General features: G+C 43.0%; 1 protein-coding gene across 1 annotated transcript in view; it reads right to left on the bottom strand.

Annotated features, from left to right (window-relative positions):
* The window catches only part of LOC126282303 (neurotrimin-like), a 152,826-nt gene that overhangs the window by 104,833 nt on the left and 22,751 nt on the right, over window positions 1-25,242 (bottom strand). Inside the window, exons 3-4 of the mRNA XM_049981957.1 lie at window positions 23,776-23,838; window positions 23,543-23,608 (exon numbers count right to left, since the gene is read on the bottom strand). Of these exons, the coding sequence (XP_049837914.1) occupies window positions 23,543-23,608; window positions 23,776-23,838 (129 nt within the window). The remainder of the gene's footprint in view (window positions 1-23,542; window positions 23,609-23,775; window positions 23,839-25,242) is intronic.

Raw genomic sequence — 25,242 nt, 5'->3', positions numbered from 1 at the left:
AGGACATTGTGTAAAAAAGATCTGAAGATGGGCATTACAGACTTAAACCGGTAACAGTCTAAAGAATTCATTTGTGATCAGAGACTGGAATAAAAAAAGTATTTCTTTTCTTGTTTGAGAAAAGAACAGCTCTATGTCAAAGACGTGACTTGGAATCTTAATGATTCAGAACAGAGCTGAGATCCTGTCTGCTCATGCAGATTTGTGTCTTCCGTAGTTTCCCCGAATGTCAAACGGTGATTGATCATATAATTTCCTCTATAAGTTTGCAGCCACTTCCTTGTTACAGTATTGTTCGCTCCTCGTTTTTCCTCCGTTTCTATATATCTAATAACAGACGTGTCAACCAATAGTCTGCCTCCAGCGGTTTTCTCTGTATTGTAAACGCTGGAGTTGCCATTTTTCTATGTTGACTTGTGCGTCTACCAACTCCAGACACAACGCAAAGTAAAATGAATGGGATTTTTTTGAAAATTGAACATTCTTTTCTACATGTGGTTAAATAATATGACTGTAGGAATGGATAGGTAACAATGATGTACACTCTAGAGGAACTGTGTCAGAGGCCCTGGACCTGTCGTGGCATGGACTCCAGCAGGTAAAAAAACCGTTAAGGTGCCATCATCATTTATAGCTATTCAATTGCCGTTCATGAGACTTTAATATTGGTGGGATCTGAGCCAAAACGAAAAAATATCGCCGAACAGTGTGCCAGATATGCTCAGCTGTATTACGATCAGACGACAGGTGCAACATAGAATGTTCCCGGAACTATTGCAACACAATCGGGTATCGATCGCGTAGAAAGGCGCGCTGTCTTGCTAACAAAGAATGGGATGGGGGGGGGGAGTAGGAGGAGGGCACTTTTTGCGCATAAATGAGAGTACATGATCGGACAATAGGTTCCCACATCGTTTGGCGGTTACAGTAAATGTGTCATTAGTACCGTTACTTCAGATACAAACATCTTCCATATGAGAATACCCATACTCATAAAATCCTGTCCAAATGATCCTGCACTTTGGCAACGTCGCATACTCGCTTTCCTCAATCTGCCTCACGTTTTTCAGAACGAATGCAGTTTTTCAGGTCCCTTGTCTGTTTGTAAAACATTTGGCGCCTTCTAGGTGTTTCAGCCTTTACAAGAAAACTCACAGAACACACAGACCGCAACAGACATCAGTCAATTGTAGTTTCATGCACGTAAAACACAATAAAGCACTCAAATACGAGGGAAGTCCAAAATATAGAAGTTAAACACAGACTGAGAGCTGACTGGCTAGCTCAGCAGCTGTCTACGTCGCAAGTAGTAGCGCAAAATGTGTTCTAAGACAATTTGTCAGTCCAAACTTGATTAATTTATGACCCCCTCCCCATCTCCTTAACTTCTGTTAAATGATTTATGACCCGCTAGGGATAATCCCTCCCTCTCCATGCCCCCACACCTCTGTATAAACCCCTCACTGATATAAGCACATTTTGAAATCAAATTAATTGAAAAATAAATTATATCGACAAATTAAGTAACCTCTCCCTCTCTGGTAAATCCCCCAGCCCCTCTTCCACCTAGAAATTGGCGGGAAATCACTCAATCTATCCTGCAGACGAAGGATCTCACAGCAGGAAATTCAAGTCAGTGTCAGTTACATAAAAAATGGAATACTATTTACTAATAAAATTCAGTTTTCGGGGGTTGTATCTCTCTTTTATTTGGTGGGGAAAGCTCACTACCCTCACTGGTGGTCTAGAATACATAGAAAATAGTAATTAAGTACATCGATTTTTACCGATCAAGCATTGATTATCGTTACAAAATTGACGTCGACATAGTTCACCGCACGTAATTGCACTGTTAAAATCTTCCAATCACGTCTTCACTGACTATAGGGCAGACATTACAATTGCTCCATGTGTTCCCACATGAGCAGGTCAGGAGAAAGCCTGCACACAGTGCCGACTCATGCAGTGTGCAGACTGGAATTCATGTTAATCACCAAACACATTATAAGGTGATGGCGTCTCTTTTATATTAATTCCTGAACAATTCCTATTGAAACCCATGCTCTCTCTCTCTGTCTCTCTCTTTTTTTCTCTCTCTCTCTCCCTCCTTCCCTTCTTCTGTCCATCTGTCTCGATCTCTCTCTCTTTTCTCTCTCTTTCTCTCTCTCTCTCTATGTCTCTCAAGTGGCCACTTTCTGTTACGTGCCATTACTGGGCCTACATGTATTGTCAGTCACTGCCACACTGAACTGAAAACAAAACATTGTTTACCTGGGAAACCCCACAAGCCTTCCCATGCTGGATAGCAGGACATGCAAATGCCTGACTGCAAATCAATCAAGAAATACTACTGAATTCAATAAATTGATTGACTAATTAATTTCGGGTCACGTGATCGTCATGTAGGGGCATGAGGTGGGTTTGGTAGCTCACCAGTTTCAGTCGCAGTCAGTATCTGGAAGAAGAAGAACAATGAAGCGGCAAGAGCAACCAAGATATCTGCCCCCGTATTGCCTCTTCCTCTTCTTTGTTCAACTCCATGTCATTGTCTGTGGAAGCTTATTGTTTCCTCTTCTTTTTTCTGTGGTGTTTGTCGACCAGCAGCGATATCCAGCTTATCTGGACCAGCAGCAGCTACCCCCGGCTCGTCGTGACCTGTCAGGGACAGCAGCAGTGGTACACCTGAGCAGCATGCTGGAGCGGGAAACCGAGATGCTATTATCCACCCCACTCATTGATTTGTGTAATGAAGAGACCTAGAAGGTCCCTGGCTGTCAGAATAACTGTGCTGGGGACCCTATACAATACGGTGCGGGTCAGTACTGGTCTCCAACACATCCACAATCCCAGAAAATTCCGATGTTACTGCAAGGTCGGAGTGTTGTTGTATTGGACGAGAAGCTGGCCAGTTCTTCCCAGAGTTCTGCCGTTTTCCCTTCAACTTACAGTTTAACAGGTAGCGGTTCAAAGCGCTTAAATATTGTGGACGGTGACTGGCATGTCGCGATAGACACTGAAAATGCATTGAGAACTGTTGAAGCGCTGTGTGCAGACTTCTAGGTTCACACACAGTAGAGATTTCTTATACAGTTCGTGCACTTGCATCATTATGAGGAAGAAAGTAGACGAATTAGCTGTAAAAGATAATGGAATTGAAAGAAAGTACATAACTTAATTGTACAGGTTGAGCCAAATTTATGTAAGGTGCAGCTTGTGGAGCAGCCCACTTAGTATATAGCAGAATGTCAGCTAAGCATAAAGATAATTGCTGCATGGAAGGCTGTTTGAGAGAAGTTATGTTTGCTAACGTTAGAATATTTGAATCGAGAGCAGCAACTGTGACAAACATCTGGCTAGTTGCTACATTTCTCAATGAACGCTAAGCGAAATTACACAACGACAATGATGATGTGAATGCCGGTTTCATTAACCATCACTTTGACGCTAGGATAGACAAAAGATTCAGTGTCAGTGAACACAAACCATACATGTTACGTACACTGTCTATAACTTTAAATGAAAAAAAAAATGCAGACAGGGCATGGATAATTCCAGTGAATACGAGGTTTACTAAATCTCATTTTCCTAAAACCCACCAAAACAGTAAAAGTTTCAGCCAAAGACTGGAGATGTATGGTGAAATAATACAATCGGCTGGTGTACACAGGGAAGGACATTACAAAATCATTATTTTAAGACAATTGGTACAACAGTGGCGATGGAATTGACATTCAGCACAAAAGAGTCAGCAATGAACCTCCTTAGTACATATTCCACAACAAAACCAATAGGATAATAAATCGATTACGACTGATCATGGCATCATCTGCTGCGGGCGACACCATTAATTGGAATGAGGTGGTCTCTGTTATTTCTCAGCGTAGAGAGACAGGTAGAGTCAAATGAATATGGAGAAAGTAGTTCGAGAACTGCAAAAATCAGCACGCAGAACTACCGTCGTATACATCTTATGGTTTTAGGTTGGATGGCTTACGGCAGGTTGATCTTGTACATATCAGGGAATTTTCATATGATGATAATTCAAATACATTAATAGTTATTGATATGTACTCCAAATTTGCCTGGGCATTACCTGTCAAAACATAAACTGGGAGATATGTCGCGTATGTGTCTGAGCGTTTGTTGCAGACAGGGTCGAATCGATGCACAGACAACCACCAAACCGATCACGGCGGAGAGTTTTGCAACAGTTATTTCAAAACCGTAATGCAGCAATACGGGATACACCACTACTCAACATTCACCATCCTGAATGCGAGTATCGTGGGACGTCTGAACAGAACAATAAAAGGTCAAATGTGGATGCTTTTTAATCGTCGAGGCTCTTACAGATGGGTAGTTGTCCTCCTAGAAGCAATTTAACAGTATAGTCGAGCCAAACATAGCACAATAAAAATGAGACCAATTGATGTTCGTACATGCGTACGGTGTAGTGACGTATTAAAATGCTGGATATACGTAAACAAAAATTTAATGTGAGTGATTTGGTACGTATCTCAAAACACAAGGCAGCATTTGGGAACTCATACCTCCCAGACTGGTCGAGTGAGATATTCACAAATTCCAAAGTGCAGACAAAAAATTCCAAAACCTACATCTTAAATGATAGCATTGGCACTGCAAATTCAGGACGCTTTTACAGCGAGGAAATGCAGAAGAACTCATAGACAGTTTCTTAATACGTCCAGGGAATAGAGCACTAGTTAAAAGGTTTGGTTTTCGTACAGTATAAAACAGCTGGACTGACGCTGAAGATATGCTATACAGGGTTAGTCACTAATTATTGCCGCCTACAATAACTCCGAAAGTGTGATAGGAGCTGAAAAGTTTGTGGGACAAAAGTTGCATGGTAGAACGGGTGCAATAATATGACGATGGTTTTTCGCTGCTAGGTGGGGTAGCTTCAGAGATCTGAAGATCACCTTTGGTTTTTTTTTTAACAGAATGTTGTGGTTTGGTCTTATTTTCTGATAGCGGCTATGGAGACGAATCCAATGATGTATAACTGTAAGGTCTTTGAAGGTCAACGAATGTCACAAAGGTGGCATGAACGCCCATTTAGAGAAGGTGTTCGAAGTGGTGACCATTGGTATCAATGGAGTGCTGCAATCTTCTTATCACGGATTGAGTGGTATTCCTTATTACATCGGCTCTTATCGAAACACATGCTCTGACAGTTCTCTCTCGCGTGTCTTCTGGTGTGGTTGGAACGTCTTTATTAACAATGTGTTTTACGAATCCCCACAAGAAAAAATCCAGAGGCGTCAAGTCTGCCGAACGAGCCGGCCAAGAGACATCTCCTCCACGTCCAAGCCAACGATTTGGGAATTGTCTCTGCAACTCATTTCTAGCCATCAGCGAAAAATATGCCGGACACCCATAGTGGTAATAACAAATTCTGTTCCTTGTTCCTAAAGGTATTTCTTCCAATAACAGACCTAATGTTTCTTGCAGGAATGTGGTATACTTCCTACCATTAAGATATCCTTCCATGAAATAGGGGCCTATACTTCTGTCCTCCAGAAACCGACACCATACATTCACCGACCACGGTTTTTGGCGTGCAACTTGCCTCAGCCCACATGGATTTTCAGTTGCCGAATAATGATGTTATGCAAATTAACATTTCCATGGTTCGTGAATGCAGCCTCGTCAGTAAATAAAATCAAATTAATAAATGTATCATCCCTCTGAATCTGAAAATGATAATTCAATGCGATGCATATTTTCCGCACCAGTTAACTCTTGATGGCGGATGATATGGTAAGGATGATATTTATGACGATGCAGAACACGAACAACACTACTCCAGCTCATGCCAGATTCCCTTGCGATTTGAAGCGAACTACCACAAAGTTTTCGAAGCACAGTGGCAAGAGTACCACTTTCCGTTTCCTCGTTAATAACTCTCCTTTGCCGGATATGTATCCCATGCGTTAAAGATCCAGTTGTTATTATCATACATATATTTACACATACGGCGTGTAGGATGAGTACGTTGAGGATACCTTTCAGCGTATAAGTCTCTGGCTCTCAGTGAATTTTGTTGGCATTCTCTGTAAATGAGAAGCATATCGATTTGTTCTACGTAGCAATACATCATTCACATTCGCTTGATTCGATGATACTAGTCTTACCGATCCTATTAGTGTTGTATTGCGAAACCGTTGAATGGTGTTTACATGTCAATGTCACATTAGATGATTCGGCGAATACTTTCTATTTGTACCACATACAAGAGAGAATTGTCAGAGGATGTGCTTCGATTAGTGCCGAAGTGATAAGGAATACCACTCAATCCATGATAAGAAGATTGCACTGATACATGGTCATCACTTCTAACACCTTCTGTAAATGGACGTTCATGTTACCTTTTTGATCTACGTTGACATTCAAAGACCTTACTGTTACACATCACTAGATTCGTCTCAATAGCCGCTGTCAGAAAGTAAGTACCAAACTGTACTATCCTATAAAAAAAAAGTTGACCTTCATATCTCTGACGCGACCCCACCTAGCAACAAAAAACCAACGTCATATTATGGCCCCCAATGTCCCATGCAACATTTGTCCCACAAACTTTTCAGGTCCTATCAGAGTTTCAGAGTTATTCTTGGTGGCAATAGTTAATGACTCACCCTGTATAACGGGGTGCACAGAACACAACCGGCGCAATAGCTGATGATGTTTGGTCTTTGGGGCGTTCAACCGCACAGTCATCAACACCCATACGAAATCCCAATTTTTTCATACTCCAATTTTTTACGCACTCCAGTCTAGCCACTACCACGAATGGTGATGATTTTGATGATGAAATGGTAAGGACAACAGAAATGTCCAGTCCCTGGGCAGAGAAAATCCCCAATCCGGCCGGAAATCGAACCCGGGACACTGTGATTCAGGGGCAGCAACGCTAGCCACTAGACAACGAGCTGCGGACACCGGAGCAGTAGCATAATATGCGTAATAGGAGACGCATTATAGGAGGCGGTGGTACTCTCGACAAAAGTCCTGTCGAATTGCACATTCCAGGGTATAATTACTGGTGACCTGGTACAAAGCTTCAAAAATGTTTGGCTCGTGGTCATAAGGTCATTAATCTGTTTGACGAGACGTGTTTGTAAGACGAAACTGCACACGCAGAACATAAAGATTTCAGAGGACGAATTTTAGCTGATAAAGCCAAAGAAATGCGTGTGAGAAAGGATATTGGTATAGGACAGTGCACTGCAGCATTTGTAGTTGATAAAACCATGCACGGAAAATTAAGTTGGAATTGGTTGTGAATTTAAAGCAAGTTACGAACTCTTTACGTTTTGCACTGAAGAAGAAGAAGACAACGATGAAGAAGTAGTAACCAAGGCAAAGGTGTTTAGAAAAACTGTGACCTGACAGAGATGTATGAAGAGAAAAAGTGCCCCGAAGCATAAAGACGGGTTAAGGCTCGTAGGTTGCTGCCAGTGCTCAAGTCGTCAGGTGCAAATTATCCTCTCTCTCATTCTTGCCCTCGCAGGCCTCTCACGACGGGTACGCTGACTGGTGGCGCTCCGCTATGGCCACAACAATGAAGAACGCGCAGAATTCTCAGGAGCAGCTAGAGGAAGCAAGAAGACATAACCGCATGATGGAAGCAGCGGCCATCGGGAAAGGACTATAACTGAAACCATACAAGAAGCGACTAGGTCTCTTCATAAAGAAAAACAGCTGTTAACTATCCTAGCAGACAGAGCGCTTATAAATATACACTCCTGGAAATTGAAATAAGAACACCGTGAATTCATTGTCCCAGGAAGGGGAAACTTTATTTACACATTCCTGGGGTCAGATACATCACATGATCACAATGACAGAACCACAGGCACATAGACACAGGCAACAGAGCATGCACAATGTCGGCACTAGTACAGTGTATATCCACCTTTCGCAGCAATGCAGGCTGCTATTCTCCCATGGAGACGATCGTAGAGATGCTGGATGTAGTCCTGTGGAACGGCTTGTCATGCCATTTCCACCTGGCGCCTCAGTTGGACCAGCGTTCGTGCTGGACGTGCAGACCGCGTGAGACGACGCTTCATCCAGTCCCAAACATGCTCAATGGGGGACAGATCCGGAGATCTTGCTGGCCAGGGTAGTTGACTTGCACCTTCTAGAGCACGTTGGGTGGCACGGGATACATGCGGACGTGCATTGTCCTGTTGGAACAGCAAGTTCCCTTGCCGGTCTAGGAATGGTAGAACGATGGGTTCGATGACGGTTTGGATGTACCGTGCACTATTCAGTGTCCCCTCGACGATCACCAGAGGTGTACGGCCAGTGTAGGAGATCGATCCCCACACCATGATGCCGGGTGTTGGCCCTGTGTGCCTCGGTCGTATGCAGTCCTGATTGTGGCGCTCACCTGCACGGCGCCAAACACGCATACGACCATCATTGGCACCAAGGCAGAAGCGACTCTCATCGCTGAAGACGACACGTCTCCATTCGTCCCTCCATTCACGCCTGTCGCGACACCACTGGAGGCGGGCTGCACGATGTTGGGGCGTGAGCGGAAGACGGCCTAACATTGTGCGGGACCGTATCCCAGCTTCATGGAGACGGTTGCGAATGGTCCTCGCCGATACCCCAGGAGCAACAGTGTCCCTAATTTGCTGGGAAGTGGCGGTGCGGTCCCCTACGGCACTGCGTGGGATCCTACGGTCTTGGCGTGCATCCGTGCGTCGCTGCGGTCCGATCCCAGGTCGACGGGCACGTGCACCTTCCGCCGAGCACTGGCGACAACATCGATGTACTGTGGAGACCTCACGCCCCACGTGTTGAGCAATTCGGCGGTACGTCTACCCGGCCTCCCGCATGCCCACTATACGCCCTCGCTCAAAGTCCGTCAACTGCACATACGGTTCACGTCCACGCTGTCGCGGCATGCTACCAGTGTTAAAGACTGCGATGGAGCTCCGTATGCCACGGCAAACTGGCTGACACTGACGGCGGCGGTGCACAAATGCTGCGCAGCTAGTGCCATTCGACGGCCAACACCGCGGTTCCTGGTGTGTGCGCTGTGCCGTGCGTGTGATAATTGCTTGTACAGCTCTCTCGCAGTGTCCGGAGCAAGTATGGTGGGTCTGACACACCGGTGTCAATGTGTTCTTTTTTCCATTTCCAGGAGTGCAGATCTGGTCAAGTTCTTCAGGAAAAACTTCAGCATTCCTAGATTCCGTGGAATGTTTATGGGGTATACTTTAACGAAGACTATGTAGACATCCGGAGAATATGGAATTTTGAATTTTTATGTTGCTGAGGAACCAGGACCCTTCGGGGTGGCGTATGTTAAGGAAAGTACAAATAACTTGTACTATTTCGGCTCATTTTTAGACTTGCACCCGGCAGGAGTGTTACAACGATCCTTCACCGACAGAAGACACGTATTCTACAATTTTCATCGCTACCAAGACTTTAATACCTACTTATGCAGGCAAGTGTGCAGCACATTCTTCCTAACGTTTACGAAGAAGCATATGTATAAGGAGATGCTCAGATGCAGTGTCGTATACTTTGACTTTAAAAGAACGATCATCAGTATTACGGTCGGATTACTTCCCACCGACTGATTAAGCAACAGGGAGTGGAGTATTGTGCTACCTGAAGGAGACTTTCAACAGCATTCCGTGTATCACAGAGGCTAACAATGCTGGAAAATAAACTGTGGGAATAGAACCTGGTGGGTACGATACTGACTATTTAAATCTGAAATAAAGACAACAAGTGCAAAGACTGACTTTACCCAGAAAGGATCAATTGGACGGCTACTGGTTTCGCAAAAGGAAAGGTTTTGAAGAAGGATTCTAATAAATTCAACAGATCTGACCAGTCAGTGGATATACTCCCTGTCAGTATAGGGCCTGTCGAGTGTGACATTGCAACAAACTCCTAGTTTCAACGATAGATTGATTCATACAATTTACGGATTCTTCCCATCAGTAGGAACAGCGTATAAGATCGGTGGTACCCATAACAACGCTGGTTACCTCCCAGCAACAGTTCAGGCTCTGTACTATTTGGAGCTGCGTAATAAACTTGTCGAGTTCCGAGGCGAGGAAATCATTGTACGGCTACATCTAAAGCGGAACCACCAACGACCTAGAACGTGCAGAGACACAGAAGCGAGCGCTGCCTTCAGCCAACCTGCACCTGTTGGAGGCAGATCGGCGACCTTTAATTTGCCAGACCGGAAGTGTCGCAGCAGCCCTGTCGTGTCAACGAAGACGGGATGGTCGTAAGGTATAAAACCAAATGAACATTGGTCAGCAAGGCACTTCACAACAGAAGAACATGGTAATTACATGTGCATAGTGCGAGTTCCTTAAATTAGTAGGTATGAAGCCAAGCAATGACGTTGTTCGATATAACTAGCCCGGTGGAACATGATGAGTGTATTATACTCCAGGAATACTTCTCGCATAAAGCTTATGCATCAGTCTCATTTAACAAGACAGGTGAAGCTAGGATTGTCATTCGACACCAAGATTCTTTAACCCTCCCATGAAAGAGTTTCGTATATCTCGGATCATTTAGAAAATGGGATGGTACTGCTACAGTGGCATCGAACCTTACACATAATGCTTCAGCGTTCCTGTTTCATGAGAATTGACATGAACTTAATGGTGTCAAGATTGACCGTACATGCAGTGTTGGCTGAAAATCTACTCTTAAAACGTATGTCTCTGGTTCTCCCTCTGATTTGAACGATTTAGAAAATGATGAATGTCTCACTGACGAGTCAGCAGATAGGAAGTGGAGAGTACAAGAGATTTACTGCGAGTATATCTTTAAAATTGATTATTACATTGAGGACATGTAGCGAATTGTCCTGAGTGCTAAACAGGAACTTCTTGTGGTACGGAGTGCAAGGAGCTCAAGAGGAGATCGAGATCACCCCCAATAAAATAATGAGGAAAATAACTCTCATCACATTATCGGATGAGTAGCATTTGAAGCTTTTAAAGGTTCTGAACGCCCATGTATTTCTACCATCTTTCCATTCGCAGAAGATTTTCGAGTACCGAATGTTACCGACTGAAAGCAGACAAACGTGGTCTATTGAAACCTCCTTTCAACTGGAGACCCTCTACTTCATCGTACCTGCGTTTCGGACGAACAGAAGAGGGAATATAGAAAATATTCTACCAAATTTGATAATCTCAATTTAACTACTGCCAGGGCCTACATTAACTCCGAATCTACGGGTGTGATAATTTACACCTGCAGTGGGATGAAAATGTACATTGTATAGTATTGGACAAGTATGCGATGTTCCGTGCTGCATACCATGAAGAGGAGGGCTGTCTACTCAAGGAGCTGGCGCCGATCATTGTAACAGACTGCTCAAAACGGAACGAGACAGTTAATGTGGACTTATAGATTTACGAATTGAATTTGAAACTTCAGCAAATTTCCCATAACACACGACAGCTTTGTGTTCTAGCTCTACATGACCATGTCATTAATTACTGCCCTCTCACTGTTGTCATGCAACAAGCTGTATAAATCAGTAACTGTTGCGCCATACGCAGAGTATTCCACATTGGTATCTGAAGGTCTAGACGTCGGTGCAGACGCTGAGGGTTTCTATGATGATGAGCATAGACAGTTCATATTTAAAGATGTTGCATTCATAGCGTACACAAAAGATGTAGGTATAATAGAGACATTTTAGCAAACATTCAAGAACCGAAGTCTTTCAAGGATGTGAAGTGTGCTAAAACCGAGAGCAGTTCAAAGTGGTTAACACATTTCTTCCATTAAACTCACTGGGATGATCTTGGCACTCTCTATAAAGATATGGTGACGTCGCTTCGATTATTCAATAACAGGGATACCATCATCTAAATGAAAGAGAAGGAAAATATCTCATGGATGCGTCGTATCTTCAAGCTTGCTGCTATTCAAGAATTCTATGGATATTCTGCTCTCCATCGACTAAGGAAGATATGTGATAACAGTGTTTTGTGTCTAGATCTAAAAATGTCAAATAAGTTTTAAGCTGGATGAGAAATAAATGAATTATTGCCTTATAATATGTGTGTACTTTTCTTTACTGATTTCGTCCTGATCCCTCTTTGATAGTAATACAGTTTTGCCCCGATATTATGTCTGTGGTTTGCTTCAAGCACAGGAGATATAATTTTAAACATGCTTGCTATATGTCTTAGGAAGCAGACAGTCACGTGCCTCCTTCTCCAATAGCCCAATTCGTGCAGCATGATAGGAAAACCCCATGCAATTATTCTACTTATTTTGTTATTTTTCATCTTCAGCTCCTTAACAGCATTCATCGTCAGAAAAACTGATGTCCTTTGTGTCGTGCACATCCTTTATATACACAGTGAAACAGGGGATATTCTCCGTTCATAAGAATAAAACTGACGTAAACAATTACACATACGCGATAACTGGTCAGCAGCCGTAGTTCTCCTACACTGGTGTTGTTCCGCTCTTGGAAGTAGGTCCAATTTCTGAAGTAGATATTTTATTACTGTCTCACTGTAAACGAAACTTTAATACATTCTGACGTATTACACAGCCATCTACGTTTTTCTTAATCCCCTCCGTCCCACTGTTCATATGTACCTCGTAAATGGATGACATTGCTTCCTGTTTTATACTGAAACACGCGAAGGGAACACCGCTAAGGCTGGAAACGAGTTGCTGGTAATGTTTTTCACAGCTTCACAGAGAAAATTTAGCTTTGAAGTTTTTTGAGAAACATCATATACTAAATATAAGGTGCACACTATGTAATGGAATCTTGGCCTACACTTTTGCGTCGGTGAGCAATAACCTAGCGGCGTCTTTATCGGTGGTTTGCAACCCACTGATGTTAACAATTTTTTTTGTTCTTATCAGCAAGGTTGATGTTACGGATTTGAAAGTAGCTAGGATGATTGCAGGTAGTAGTAGATGGGAACAATGGCAGGAGGGTGTCCACAATGAGGAAATCAAAGAAAAACTGGGAATGATCTCTATAGATGTAGCAGTCAGGACGAACAGGCTTAGATGGTGGGGTCATGTTACACGCATGGGAGAAACAAGGTTACCCAAGAGACTCATGGGTTCAGCAGTAGAGGGTAGGAGGAGTCGGGGCAGACCAAGGAGAAGGTACCTGGATTCGGTTAAGAATGATTTTGAAGTAATAGGTTTAACATCAGAAGAGGCACCAATGTTAGCACTGAATAGGGGATCGTGGAGGAATTTTATAAGGGGGCTATGCTCCAGACTGAACGCTGAAAGGCATAATCAGTCTTAAATGATGATGATGATGATGATGATTCAATATTTAAATCATTTAAATATGAAATTTATCAATATGTCGTAACTAACTCGCACTTAAACTTCATTTTTCAAGAAAAATGCACATAGCTCAGGCAGAAAAATTACGCATCACACGCAGAATAATGGTTTTCGTTACAAATACACATTCTTGATCATCGCTACATTATAAAAGATTGTCAAAGACTTTGAAGTTAATAAAACATTACATACGTTTCTGGACAAAAATGAAAAATCAAATGCTCTTTGTTTGAATATACCCACTGTTTTGTAAGACGGCTGTGGTCTCACATGAGCCAGAATGTTAAGCGTCGAAGACACACGGAATACCATTTTTTACGGCTTCATTTTTATGGTTGTCACAGTACTACTGCTATCTGAAACCAAAAGAATTGATCTGGAGCCAAGTTAACCGATTTGTCGTGAGAAATAACAGGTCAATTAAGTTGTCAATCGTACTGGAACTAATGCACGAAGCTTTGTGCGCGCGGGATTAGCCAAGCGGTCTCGGGCTCTGCAGTCAAGGAATGTGCAGCTGGTCCAGGCAGAGGTTCGAGTCCTGCCTCGGGCGTGGGTATGAGTGTTTGTCCTTAGGATAATTTAGGTTAAGCAGTTGTGTAAGTTTATGGACTGATAACCTTAGCAGTCAAGTCCCATAAGATTTCACACACATTTGAACATTTTTGAAGCTTTGTGACACGTCACTGCCGAACGATGGCGAAACGAGGTGCAGCACGTCATAAAACAGGAGGAGGAGGAAGTGTGGACTTTTTGGAGGCTTGGGATTTTGGTGTTGATCGCCTCGTTATCAGCGTAACAGTTCTGAGATGTACCTTGTTCCTCGGAGACCGATATGGAAAAATTTCAGAGATTACTAGGCGGCTAACTTTAATACCTTGCCGGCCTTGGTGGCCGAGCGGATCTCGGCGCTACAGTCTGGAACCGCGAGACCGCTACGGTCATAGGTTCGAATCCTGCCACGGCACGGATGTGTGTGATGTTCTTAGGTTAGTTAGGTTTAAGTAGTTCTATGTTCTAGGGGACTGATGACCTCAGAAGTTAAGTCCCGTAGTGCTCAGAGCCATTTGAACCATTTTTTAATACCTTAAGTGGCTTCAGTACTTAACTACATGGTCAAATCTCAGCAGTGTGCTTTTACGCCTCACATAGCTCAGGAAATTTCATCACTCTCGTTTTTAATCACAGTACTATGTTAGCTAAGATCGACAGCATGTTTTCCTTCAGACCACCCAAGAAGCGTATCGTCTGAGTTTTTCCATTATTTTCTTCTGTTCAAAAATTTAATGACATACACGTCTATACTGTTCTCCGCTGCTCCCTTTTTACGTTTTTACTGCTACTGTTCACATCGCTGCAGGTTAGTTGGACCAGGTGATTGGCCAGTGCTTTCCAAGTCAGATGCGCCGGTAAAGCTGTTGTCCCGTATTATCGCTGAGTCGATGCACGCGTAACGCACAGCATGAAATATATCCTTATTATCGTACATGCCCGTACTCGAGGCAGATTGCTTTCTTCTCCACGAAAAACGAAATCCAGTGAGATTCCAGCAAACTCGGTGAAGTGTGTAGTGTAATGTTTGCATGACGTTTATTCTTACAATGAACAGAGTATAGGTGCTTTTTGTAAGTAGCAACAACAAAGACATATGCTAAACAATTTTTCATTTATTCAGTTCACACAGATGCAGTTTGATTTTTGAGGTACAATTCAGTTCTTGGGGTACAGTTCAGTTCTTGAGATACAGTTTGACTCTGATATTTCAATGTATACATACTTTCAGCTTACACCCTATTACTAATTACTAATAAGTAGCAGAAAACAAAACACCTCCCAACAACAGCAATGGTTGCAAATATTTTTACATTTTTTTCCAGTAGCACTGGATGAGAATGTTTACTATTTTCCGGATAAATAAATCAACACTATAAACAAATACAGTGATTTCTTTTACTACAGCTAAACTGCAGAGTCGCAACAGCATATGCTGAACAATAATTCCGATGGACTGTGAGCTATGTACTCTTAAAAGCTGATCAGTCGTGGACAGCTAGCGGCAGGTGAGACTTAAAAGCAATTTATTTACATGACGCACATGTGTGTACACAGTACACTTACGCAGTGTAAGCACAAATAAATATTTAGATGAATTATATTTATTTACAATTCACACATGGTATGCATACAAATGTGTGTACACAGCACACATTCCTCACATGCATAAATAAATAAACAGTTACACATAACACACAGGCATATAATTAATTACACGACGATAAAAGCGTCATACTATCCTGCTCTCTCTCTCTCTCTCTCTCTCTCTCTCTCTCTCTCTCTCTCTCTCTCTCTGAATCAGAATCCCCCACCCTTCTCTCGCAACAAGTGAATAATGTGAGTGTGGGAGATAACAAAGCCATCATCAGAAATGACCCTTTTATCGTCATGGGGCGGCAGACCGATTTTAGACTGCATCGCTGTGTACAAAGTCCTCTCGATCGAATACTCATTTGCGGGGCAGCACCGTGAACACCGTTGTACAGTCAGGCACGGCAAGTAGCCTTTGATAGAGAGAGCTCTCGCCCCTAAACGACCACACTCTAGACCGCCTCTGGATAGCATCTTCCAATGTGCGATACGCATACATTTTTGATCGCTGACCTACAGAATCCACAATCAGCAATCCATTCACCTCGTCTTTCATAAGGCTGATAAGCATCTTGTTCTGTGGAACAATACCATAAGCATTATTGGCCGTGTATGAGGACGTGTCGAACTCATTACCGTGGTACTTCATCGTTTCATATGGGTTGCAGTTCTTCACCCAATAGATGAAGCTATCCGTATCCATAGAAAGTAACTTTGATCTGAGAAATGAGTTTTTGCAAACTCTTAATGAAAGCCGTCAATTCGGAAGAAGAGAAATTTGTTAACATCGAGTATAGATTTAAGTGTCAGGAAGTCGTTTCTGAAAGTATTTGTATGGAGTGTAGACATGTCTGGAAGTGAGACGTGGAGGATAAATAGTTTGGAAAAGAGGAGAATAGAAGATTTCGAAATGTGGTGCTACAGAAGAATGGTGAAGATTAAATAGGTAGATCACATAACTAATGATGAGATATTGAATAGGATTGGGGAGAAGAGGAGTTTGTGGCACAACTTGACAAGAAGAAGGGATCGGTTGGTAGGACATGTTCTGAGGCATCAAGGGATCACCAATTTAGTATTGGAGGGCAGAGTGGAAGGTAAAGATCGTAGAGGGAGACCAGGAGATGAATACACTAAACAGAGTTAGAAGGATGTAGGCTGCAGTACGTATTGGGAGATGAAGAAGCTTGCATAGGGTATAGTATCATGGAGCGCTGCATCAAACCAGTCTCAGGACTGAAGACCACAACAACAACAAATGAAAGCCGTAGATGTTGAGTCCGGATAGGTCTAGCATGCACATCCTCAAATAGGTTTCGTCAACTCTACGGCAGTCTTCGCCATGTCAACAACAAAGTTCTCAATGAATATCATGACCTGTTTAAAATCTGGTCTGGCAGTGCATTTTCTTACGCCATAACGCCCATCCCATTCCGTTCTAGGTAAGATTTCATGCCGTCCCCTCAGATTCTCTATTTTTTGGCCGAGAAATGAATCATTCGTTAATTTATAAGAATCTTTCTCAACGTCACATTTGGGAGAATCTCTCTGTCTCCAAATCAATCTACTCATTCAGCCAGGAGGCTGCTTAAAGGAATAGCGTGGATGATTGTAACCAGCTCTAGCACCAACGTGAGACACTGTTGGTAACAAGAATATATCTCCATTTATTCCCCAACATTGTCATTAATTTTGGGCTGGAGCCTTCTCACGGAAGTACTTTCTCTTGACATAGCGGCATATCGGCGTCTGTATCAAGCAACTAATAAGGTATGTGCGTTCTGCCTCCACCACATACCTCACATCAGAATCAGTCGCCATACTCCTCCGCCCCCCCTCTCCCCCCCGCCCCTGCCGTCACCCCTCGATTCGCCCACCTAATCTCTTACATTCATCTTTGGGCACCCACCGATACTCACAATTCGATAGCGATTGTTGCATGGCGTGCCCATAAACGTTATTTACATCCAGGTACATGATGTAACTTGTATCAAGGCATGCGTTGAACTTGTCACGAGACTGTGGGTTATTTGCCTTCACATGTCTATGGACACATTACCAAAGTTCCCCACGATCCCTCGCTCGAAGAAAAGAAGCCTGGTTTAGTTGAGTTTTGCCATACTCTCTAGATACTCATATGGAACATCCCCCTTCCTAAGCAAAAGCTGAAACTTCTCGTCATCGGGAAATGCAGCTCGAGTGATACCTGGAGTGGTACGTGCATAATACGTAGCGAGCCAAAAAAGCGGAGTGTAATTCTTGGCCGGTCGTGTGGCCGAGCGGTTCTAGGCGCCTCAGTCTGGAACCGCGAGACCCCTGCGTTCGCAGGTTCGAATCCTGCCTCGGGCATTAATGTTTGTTATGTCCTTAGGTTAGTTAGGTTTAAGTAGTTCTAAATTCTAGGGGACTGATGACCTCAGATGTTAAGTCCCATAGTGATCAGAGCCATTTGAACCATTTGAGCCGTAATTCTTGGCGTCATTGGTTTGGAGAATCAAATATATTTCTCAAAGCACTCAGGAAGGAAGCTGATCTGATTTTTGTCACACCTGAAATCAACCAAGAACAAGAAAGCGAGCGTCACACCGTTTAAATTTGGAAGAAAATGGATATGCGCCTTGGCAACTGATACTTCAAATTGCACATACTGTAAGCTCAGCCACAGAGCTTCCCCCTAAGATCACAGTGGTCCCTACGAGGAGTTTTTGCTTTTCTGTCTAACGGTAACCCACAAATATGACAGTCAACCATATTACAACAAATAAGCCCTCGGTCACAAATATTAAGTCAAAAATTGACCAGTCAGTACGCACTTTAGTTTATTAATGTCTTATATACCTATTATGTTTTAGAACAGTTAGCTTAATTCTGCAGACCACGCTCGTAGTACCGTCGGAACCTGGTTCATGTTTGACTTAATATTAGTGACCGAGGGCTTACTTGTTCTAATATAATTCTGACACGGTCACTGAACCTTAGCAGCTATGTTCAAAGTTTTATGAAAGTCAACCGCTTTTTTTTACAAACCTTCTTTCTCCTTCTATTGCCGGTCAGGGGAGCGAGGAGGCATTCAATGTCGGTGTATTCGAGAAACAGTCGTTGCTCCTGATGGCGAGCAGTTTTAAACATTATGAATTTGGTTTCCTCAGTAGGCATAACAACACATACTGGGTCCTTGCGATCTCAATCTACTAGTTGTCTGCTAACAACTAGTCTATGGAAAAATAATTTAGAGACCTTAAGTAAATATACTTTACACAACTATCGGTTAACAATTTGGAGAAAAGGAATCTGAACACGTCGTTGATCGAAACATAATGATAATAGCCTTTCTCCTTATTTTTCTCATCGCACTATAAGAGCACATTTACATGTATCTTACGCTCACACGCAAAGTATGAGAAAAGGAGGGAGCCCACAACTCATCTGTCTTCCGTTTCTCCAGGTCATCAACATGAAACGATATTCCGATATTCTGCCCCTCAAATAGAGGTACGTCCTGGGGTTTAGCAGAGAATTCAACACCATAAAATGTATAACACATCTGAATGTCCAGGTATCTACCATATAGAAATGTGAGCTCTGGATGTACTTGGTAATTTCTCTCACAAGCCGGGAGTGACCATGCAAAGTAAGCCTGAACCTTTTCATTATTGACGTTAATGCATGCCTTCTGTATGCTATATCTTCAGGTAGCTGTATACAGCTAGACCCTCCATCTACTGCACCATAGACGTGAACCATGGACCTTGCCGTTGGTGTGGAGGCTTGCAAGCCTCAACGATACAAATAGCCACACCGTGGGTGCAACCACAACGGAGCGGTATCCCTTGAGAGGCCAGAGAAATGTGTGGTTCCTGAAGAGGGGCAGCAGCCTTTTCAGAAGTTCAGCAGCAACAGTCTGGATGATTAACTGATCTGGCCTTGTAATATTCACCAGAACAGCCTTGCTATGCTGGTACTGTGAACGGCAGAAACCAAGGCTAAACTACAGACGTAATTTTCTCAAGGGCATGCAGCTTTATGGTTCAATGATGACGGCGTCCTCTTGGGTAAAATATTTCGGAGATAAAACAGTCCCCCATTCGAATCTGCGGGCGGGGACTACTCAGGAGGACGTCGTTATCAGTAGAAAGAAAACTAGCGTTCTACGGATCGGAGCGTGGAATATCAGATCTCTTAATCGGGCAGGTAGGTTAGAAAATTTAAAAAGGGAAATGGATAGGTTAGAGCTACATATAGTGGGAATTAGTGAAGTTCGATGGCAGGAGGAACAAGACTACTGGTCAGATCAATACAGGGTTATAAATGCAAAATCAAATAGTGGTACTGCAGGAGTAGCTCTAATGATGAATAAAAAAAAAATAGGAGCGCGGTAAGCTACTACTAATACCATAGTGAGTGCATTATTGTAGCAAAGATAGACACGAAGCCCACGCCTACCACAGTAGTACAAGTTTATATGCCAACTAGCACCGCAGATGACGAAGAGGTTGAAAAAATGTACAATGAGATAAAAGAAATTATTCAGATAGTGAAGGGAAACGAAAATTTAATAGTCATGCGGCACCGGAATTCGATAATAGGAAGAGAAAGGAAAATAGTTGGTGAATATGGAACGAATGAAAGGAATGAAAGAAGAAGCCGCCTCTTAGAATCTTGCACAGAGCAAAACACTTTGTTTAAGAATCATGAAAGGAGATTATGTACATGGAAGAGGCCTGGATGCACTGGAAGGTTTCATATAGATTATATAATGGTAAGACAAAGATTTAAGATCCAGGTTTTAAATTGTAAGACATTTCCAGGGGCAAATGAGGACTTTGACCACAATCTATTGGTTATGAACTGTAAATTAAAACTGAAGAAATTGAAAAAAGGTGGAAATTTAAGGATATGGGACCTGGATAGAGTGAAAATAAAACCAGAGGTTGTTGAGGGTTTCAGAGAGAGCATTAGGGAACGATTGACAAGAATGGGGAAAGAGATGCAGTAGAAGAAGAATGGGTAATTTCGAGAGATGAAATAGTGAAGGCAGGAGAGGATCAAGTAGGTAAAAATACGAAAACTAGTAGAAATTCTTGGTTAACAGAAACATTGAATTTAGCTGATGAAAGAGGAAAATATAAAAATGCAGTAAGTGAAGCAGGCGAAATCGAATAGAAAAGTCTCAAAAATGAGATTCGACAGGAAGTGCAAAATGTCTAATCAGTGATGACTATGGTACAAATGTACAGATGTACAGCCATATGTCACTGGGGGTTAAGTAGATACTGCATTCAGGAAAGTTAAAGAGACCTTTGGAGAAAAGAGAATCACTCTTATGAATATCAAGAGCTCAGATGAAAAACCAGTTCCAAGCATAGAAGGGAAGGCAGAAAGGTGCAAGAAGTATATACAGGGTCTGTACAAGGGAGATGTACTTGAGGGTAATAATATCGAAACGGAAGAAGACGGAGATGAAATGTGAGATAAGATACTGCGTGAAGACAAAACTCTACCATCTGGTGAGCAACTTGTATGAGACACGCGAAATACCCTCAGAGATTAAGGAATGACATACCTATGTTTCTAGCATTTGTAGGCTTGGAGAAAGTTTTTGACAATGATGACTGAAATACAATCTTTCAAATTCTGAAGGTGGCAGGGGTCAGATACAGGGAGCGACAGACTGTTTACAATTTGTACAAAAACCAGGTGGCAGTTATAAGAGTCTGGAGGCACGAAAGGGAAGCAGTGGTTGAGAAGGGAGTGAGACGTTATTCAATCTCTATATTGAGTAAACAGTAAAGGAAACAAAAGATCAATTTGCAGCAGGAATTAAAATCCACGAAGAAGAAATAAAAACTAAGGTTTGCGAAGAGACTGTAATTCAGTCAGGAACAGCAAAGGAACTGGAGAAGCAGTTGAACAGAATGGACAGTGTATTGAAAGGAGGATATAAATAAACATTAACACAAGAAAACGAGGATAATGGAATTCAGCCGAATTAAATCAGATGATTCTGAGGGAGTTGAAATAGTAACACTTCAAGTAGAAGATGAGTTTCGCTATTTTGGAGCAAAATACCTGATGATAGTCGAAGTAGAGAGGATTAAAATGTAGACAGGCAATGGCAATAAAAGCGTTTCTGGAGAACAGAAATTTTTGCTAACATCGACTAAGATTTAAGTGTCAGAAAGTCGTTTCTGAAAGTATTTGTATGGAGTGTAGCCATGTATGGAAGTGAAACATGGACGATAAATAGTTTGGACAAGAAGAGAATAGAAGCTTTTGAAATGTGGTGCTACAGAAGAATCCTGAAGATTTGATGGGTAGATCCCATAACTAATGAGGAGGTATTGAATAGAATTGGGGAGAAGAGAAATTTGTGGTACAACTTGACAAGAAAAAGGGACCGGTTGGTAGGACATGTTCCGAGGAATCAGGGGATCACAAATTTAGCATTGGAGCGCATCGTGGAGGGTAAAAATTGTAGAGGGAGACCAAGGGTTGACTACACTAAACATATTCAGAGGAATGATGGTTGCAGTAGTTACTTGGAGATGAAGAAATTTGCACAGGATGGAGTACCATGGAGAGCAAGTCTCTGGACCGAAGGCCACAACAACAACAGACATGCGGACGTGTGTTGAGGAGTGGTATTCAACTCAGTACTTTAACTGACCTCCTATTTTCCATCTCGGGAAATTATGCTAGTATAGCTCCCAAGGTGGATTCACGGAACCCGTTGATGGTTGACTTGCTCCTCATTATTACGCCATTATCGCCTCAAAGATAATGAAAACCTGTCTCTTCAACGCCAGAGGCAGTTTTTTTTTTGGGGGGGGGGGGTTACACATTTATTAGCGGGATACCGCAGATCATTAACAGCCTTGAGGAGCTCCGACTCCACGACAGGAAGGCACGGTGCCTTCCTGCCGAATTGTCGATTCTAGTGAAAGAGATCCACTCCTCAAAGGCGATCTCAATTAGTGGATATTCTAACAGTGTGGTTTAACTGACCTGATGTTCTTCACTAAAGGGAAGGAGAGGGAACTGTCGCTAGTTACACGATCATCGCTACTATTAATACTACAACTAGTTGATGACGATGACGAAGCTGCCTGCGGTGAAGTGTTGGTGGTTACGTACTGACGCGGACAAGAAGGCGAAGTAGGAGGAGACTTTGCGGTATCAGGCCAGTGCAAGCAGTCTGGCTGGCTGCGGCTGCTGCTGCTGCATCTGTGACCCGCCTGACGGAGGCAGGGTGGCCCGTAGGCGCCAGAACAGGGCTCCGGCGGCGGCAGCGGGGGCGGCAGCGGGGGCGGCAGTGGGGGCCGGTGGCAGTGGCTTCCCGCGTGGCGACGACTGGCGCCCTTACCGACAAAGTAAGGAATGCCTTACTGGACTCCACGTTGGCGAAACCGGCTTCGCTGCCCCCAGTACCCGCGTCACAATGTGTTGTAGGAATTGTTCCCCGGATACAGCATCTGTGGAGAAGTAAGTATATCATTCCAGACATCGCCAGCTGTTGCTGCTACATGGAGAGAAAGAACACTGATTATTATTATTTGTAAGTAGAATGAGCACATGTACAGAAATTACTTATTTCGCTCTGTATCCTTGGCATCTCCCTCAGGTCATCAGGCACCTCCTGAGGCTGGTGAAGGTCTCTTTCCATCTACAGTGGCATTTCTTCCCGCCTGGAGTGAGGAACAGCCATCTGCCCATCTCACTGACATCACGTAAAAGTTTTTTAAGAATGAAAACTCACACACACGTGAAAAAAAGCTATGAGAATTTGTTTTAGAAATTACAGGGGATCGGCTGTGCGATTACTCCTGCTTATCCTTGACACATACCCGTCCCTGTTCATATTGTTCTACCAGGAAATAGTCTACAACAACAACAGAGAATATACACCGTATTACATATGCGATGAAATTTTTGTCAACCAGAAACATATTACGTATACACAGTACTATATATATATATATATATATATATATATATATATATATATATATATATATATATATATGATGCTACTTACAATGCTGTTTCTGCGCAATTTTCTGGCTTTTAGCAGCTAGCTCACCAGTTTTATCATGGACATGTGCTGAAACAATAAGACAACATCTATTTAATACTACGAAATTCTTAATGAAAAAGCTACAGTTATCGATTTTGATTTTCGAAACCATGTCCGACAGCAAAGACTCACTTACTTATTGCTAAATAACAGCAGCGTATTATGTATACAAAGGAGAATTATAAACTACTTACGATGCTGTTGCAGCCACTGCACCTTCTCCACCTCCAACTCATCTGCAATTTGGTGGATGTAAGCTGAAACAATAACACGAAATGTATTTAATATTGTTACTACGAAATTCTTAGTGTAAGTGGAAGCTACAGTTGCCTATTTGAACTTTAACTTACCATGTAATTCCCATTCCCTCAGGGGTTTGCCGCCACTGACACTGCCGTTGCTTGATATCGCTGATTGCTTTCCGTTGGTATAGAGATGAACCACATTAAGGATTACTGCAGACGAGGGAGGTATCAAATAGATCTGACCCAAGGGCGTGCTTAGACAATAAAATATTTAATTGATGATTAAGTTATTATTATGTTTTTATTTCTTGTTAGAACTATAGGAGAATGTAGCTGGGGTGGAGGGGGCAGGCTTCATTTAAACTCTAGATCTGGCCACTAATTTGGCAGTAACCAATCAGACTGCAGTATTTGGGGATACCTTGGTAGACAGGATTGGATGGTTTGATTCACGCACGCAGGCACAAATTAAAGAAGCCACTTGAGAGGAAATGGAGGTTGTTTCCCGGGTATGAAATACCAAAAGGACTCCGATTTCGGCTGTAGGGTCGCTGGACTGTGCAGGTGGCGTTGCTTGAGGAACTCCTTTGCTGCGTGAACAGTGAACTACCGCTGAATATATGTTTTGCTGCCTTCGTGACCGTCGAGATTACAGGAAATGTGTGGAGGAGTGTTCTCTCAAACATCTCAGCATACAGGACCCCCGATATATGGTGAGTGTTGCTTATCTTTAATAACTGGATTTGCTTTCGTCTATCTCTACACATGGGGGTGAACTACGCCATTCTTTGTGTGGCGATCACCAGTCAGTAGTTTCGACCAATTTTGCTCGGGGGCGCTGGGATGACTCGCTGGTTGTCTGTGGGCCTTGGCACAACGATTGCGGACACTGTGGGAAGCAGACTTGTTGTAGCGACGGTGCCAGCAACGTGCAGTGATCGAGTCGTTTATACAGCAAGATGGATTTCTTCGAAGCTGTGAGTGAGTGCACGTTTTCTAGAGACCATTTCCGGTATAAGTGTTGGCTTGGCATTTTTCGAGATAATTATGGTTTAGATTTCTACTAGCGATATTTTTTGTGAGCTGTTATCTCCACCGCCAATGTGTAGCATTGTAATCACAGGAGGACACCACATCTGATGTCTGTGGCACGGGAAGCTAGTGCTTCCTAGAACTTCTTACCTGTCGGTACATCCACGCAAAGCGTTGCCGTCACGTGTTGCTTTGTTCGAGGATCAGCGCGACTTCCGGTCTGCGCGCTGCATCAGACGGCTCTGTGTACGGGCCTCTCACTTGACCTGCGCACTCAGGAATACATAAAGCGGCCGGAACGTCTGCCCTACGGTCGGTGAGAAGATTTTTAACAGTGTAATTACATGCGGTAGATTGAGTCGACGTAAATTTCGTGACGACGCT

Source organism: Schistocerca gregaria, chromosome 7 (genome assembly GCF_023897955.1).
Source record: "Schistocerca gregaria isolate iqSchGreg1 chromosome 7, iqSchGreg1.2, whole genome shotgun sequence".
NCBI lineage: Eukaryota > Metazoa > Arthropoda > Insecta > Orthoptera > Acrididae > Schistocerca > Schistocerca gregaria.
The sequence above is the reverse complement of the archived record's forward strand: the minus strand, read 5'-3'. Positions and strand labels throughout refer to the sequence as shown.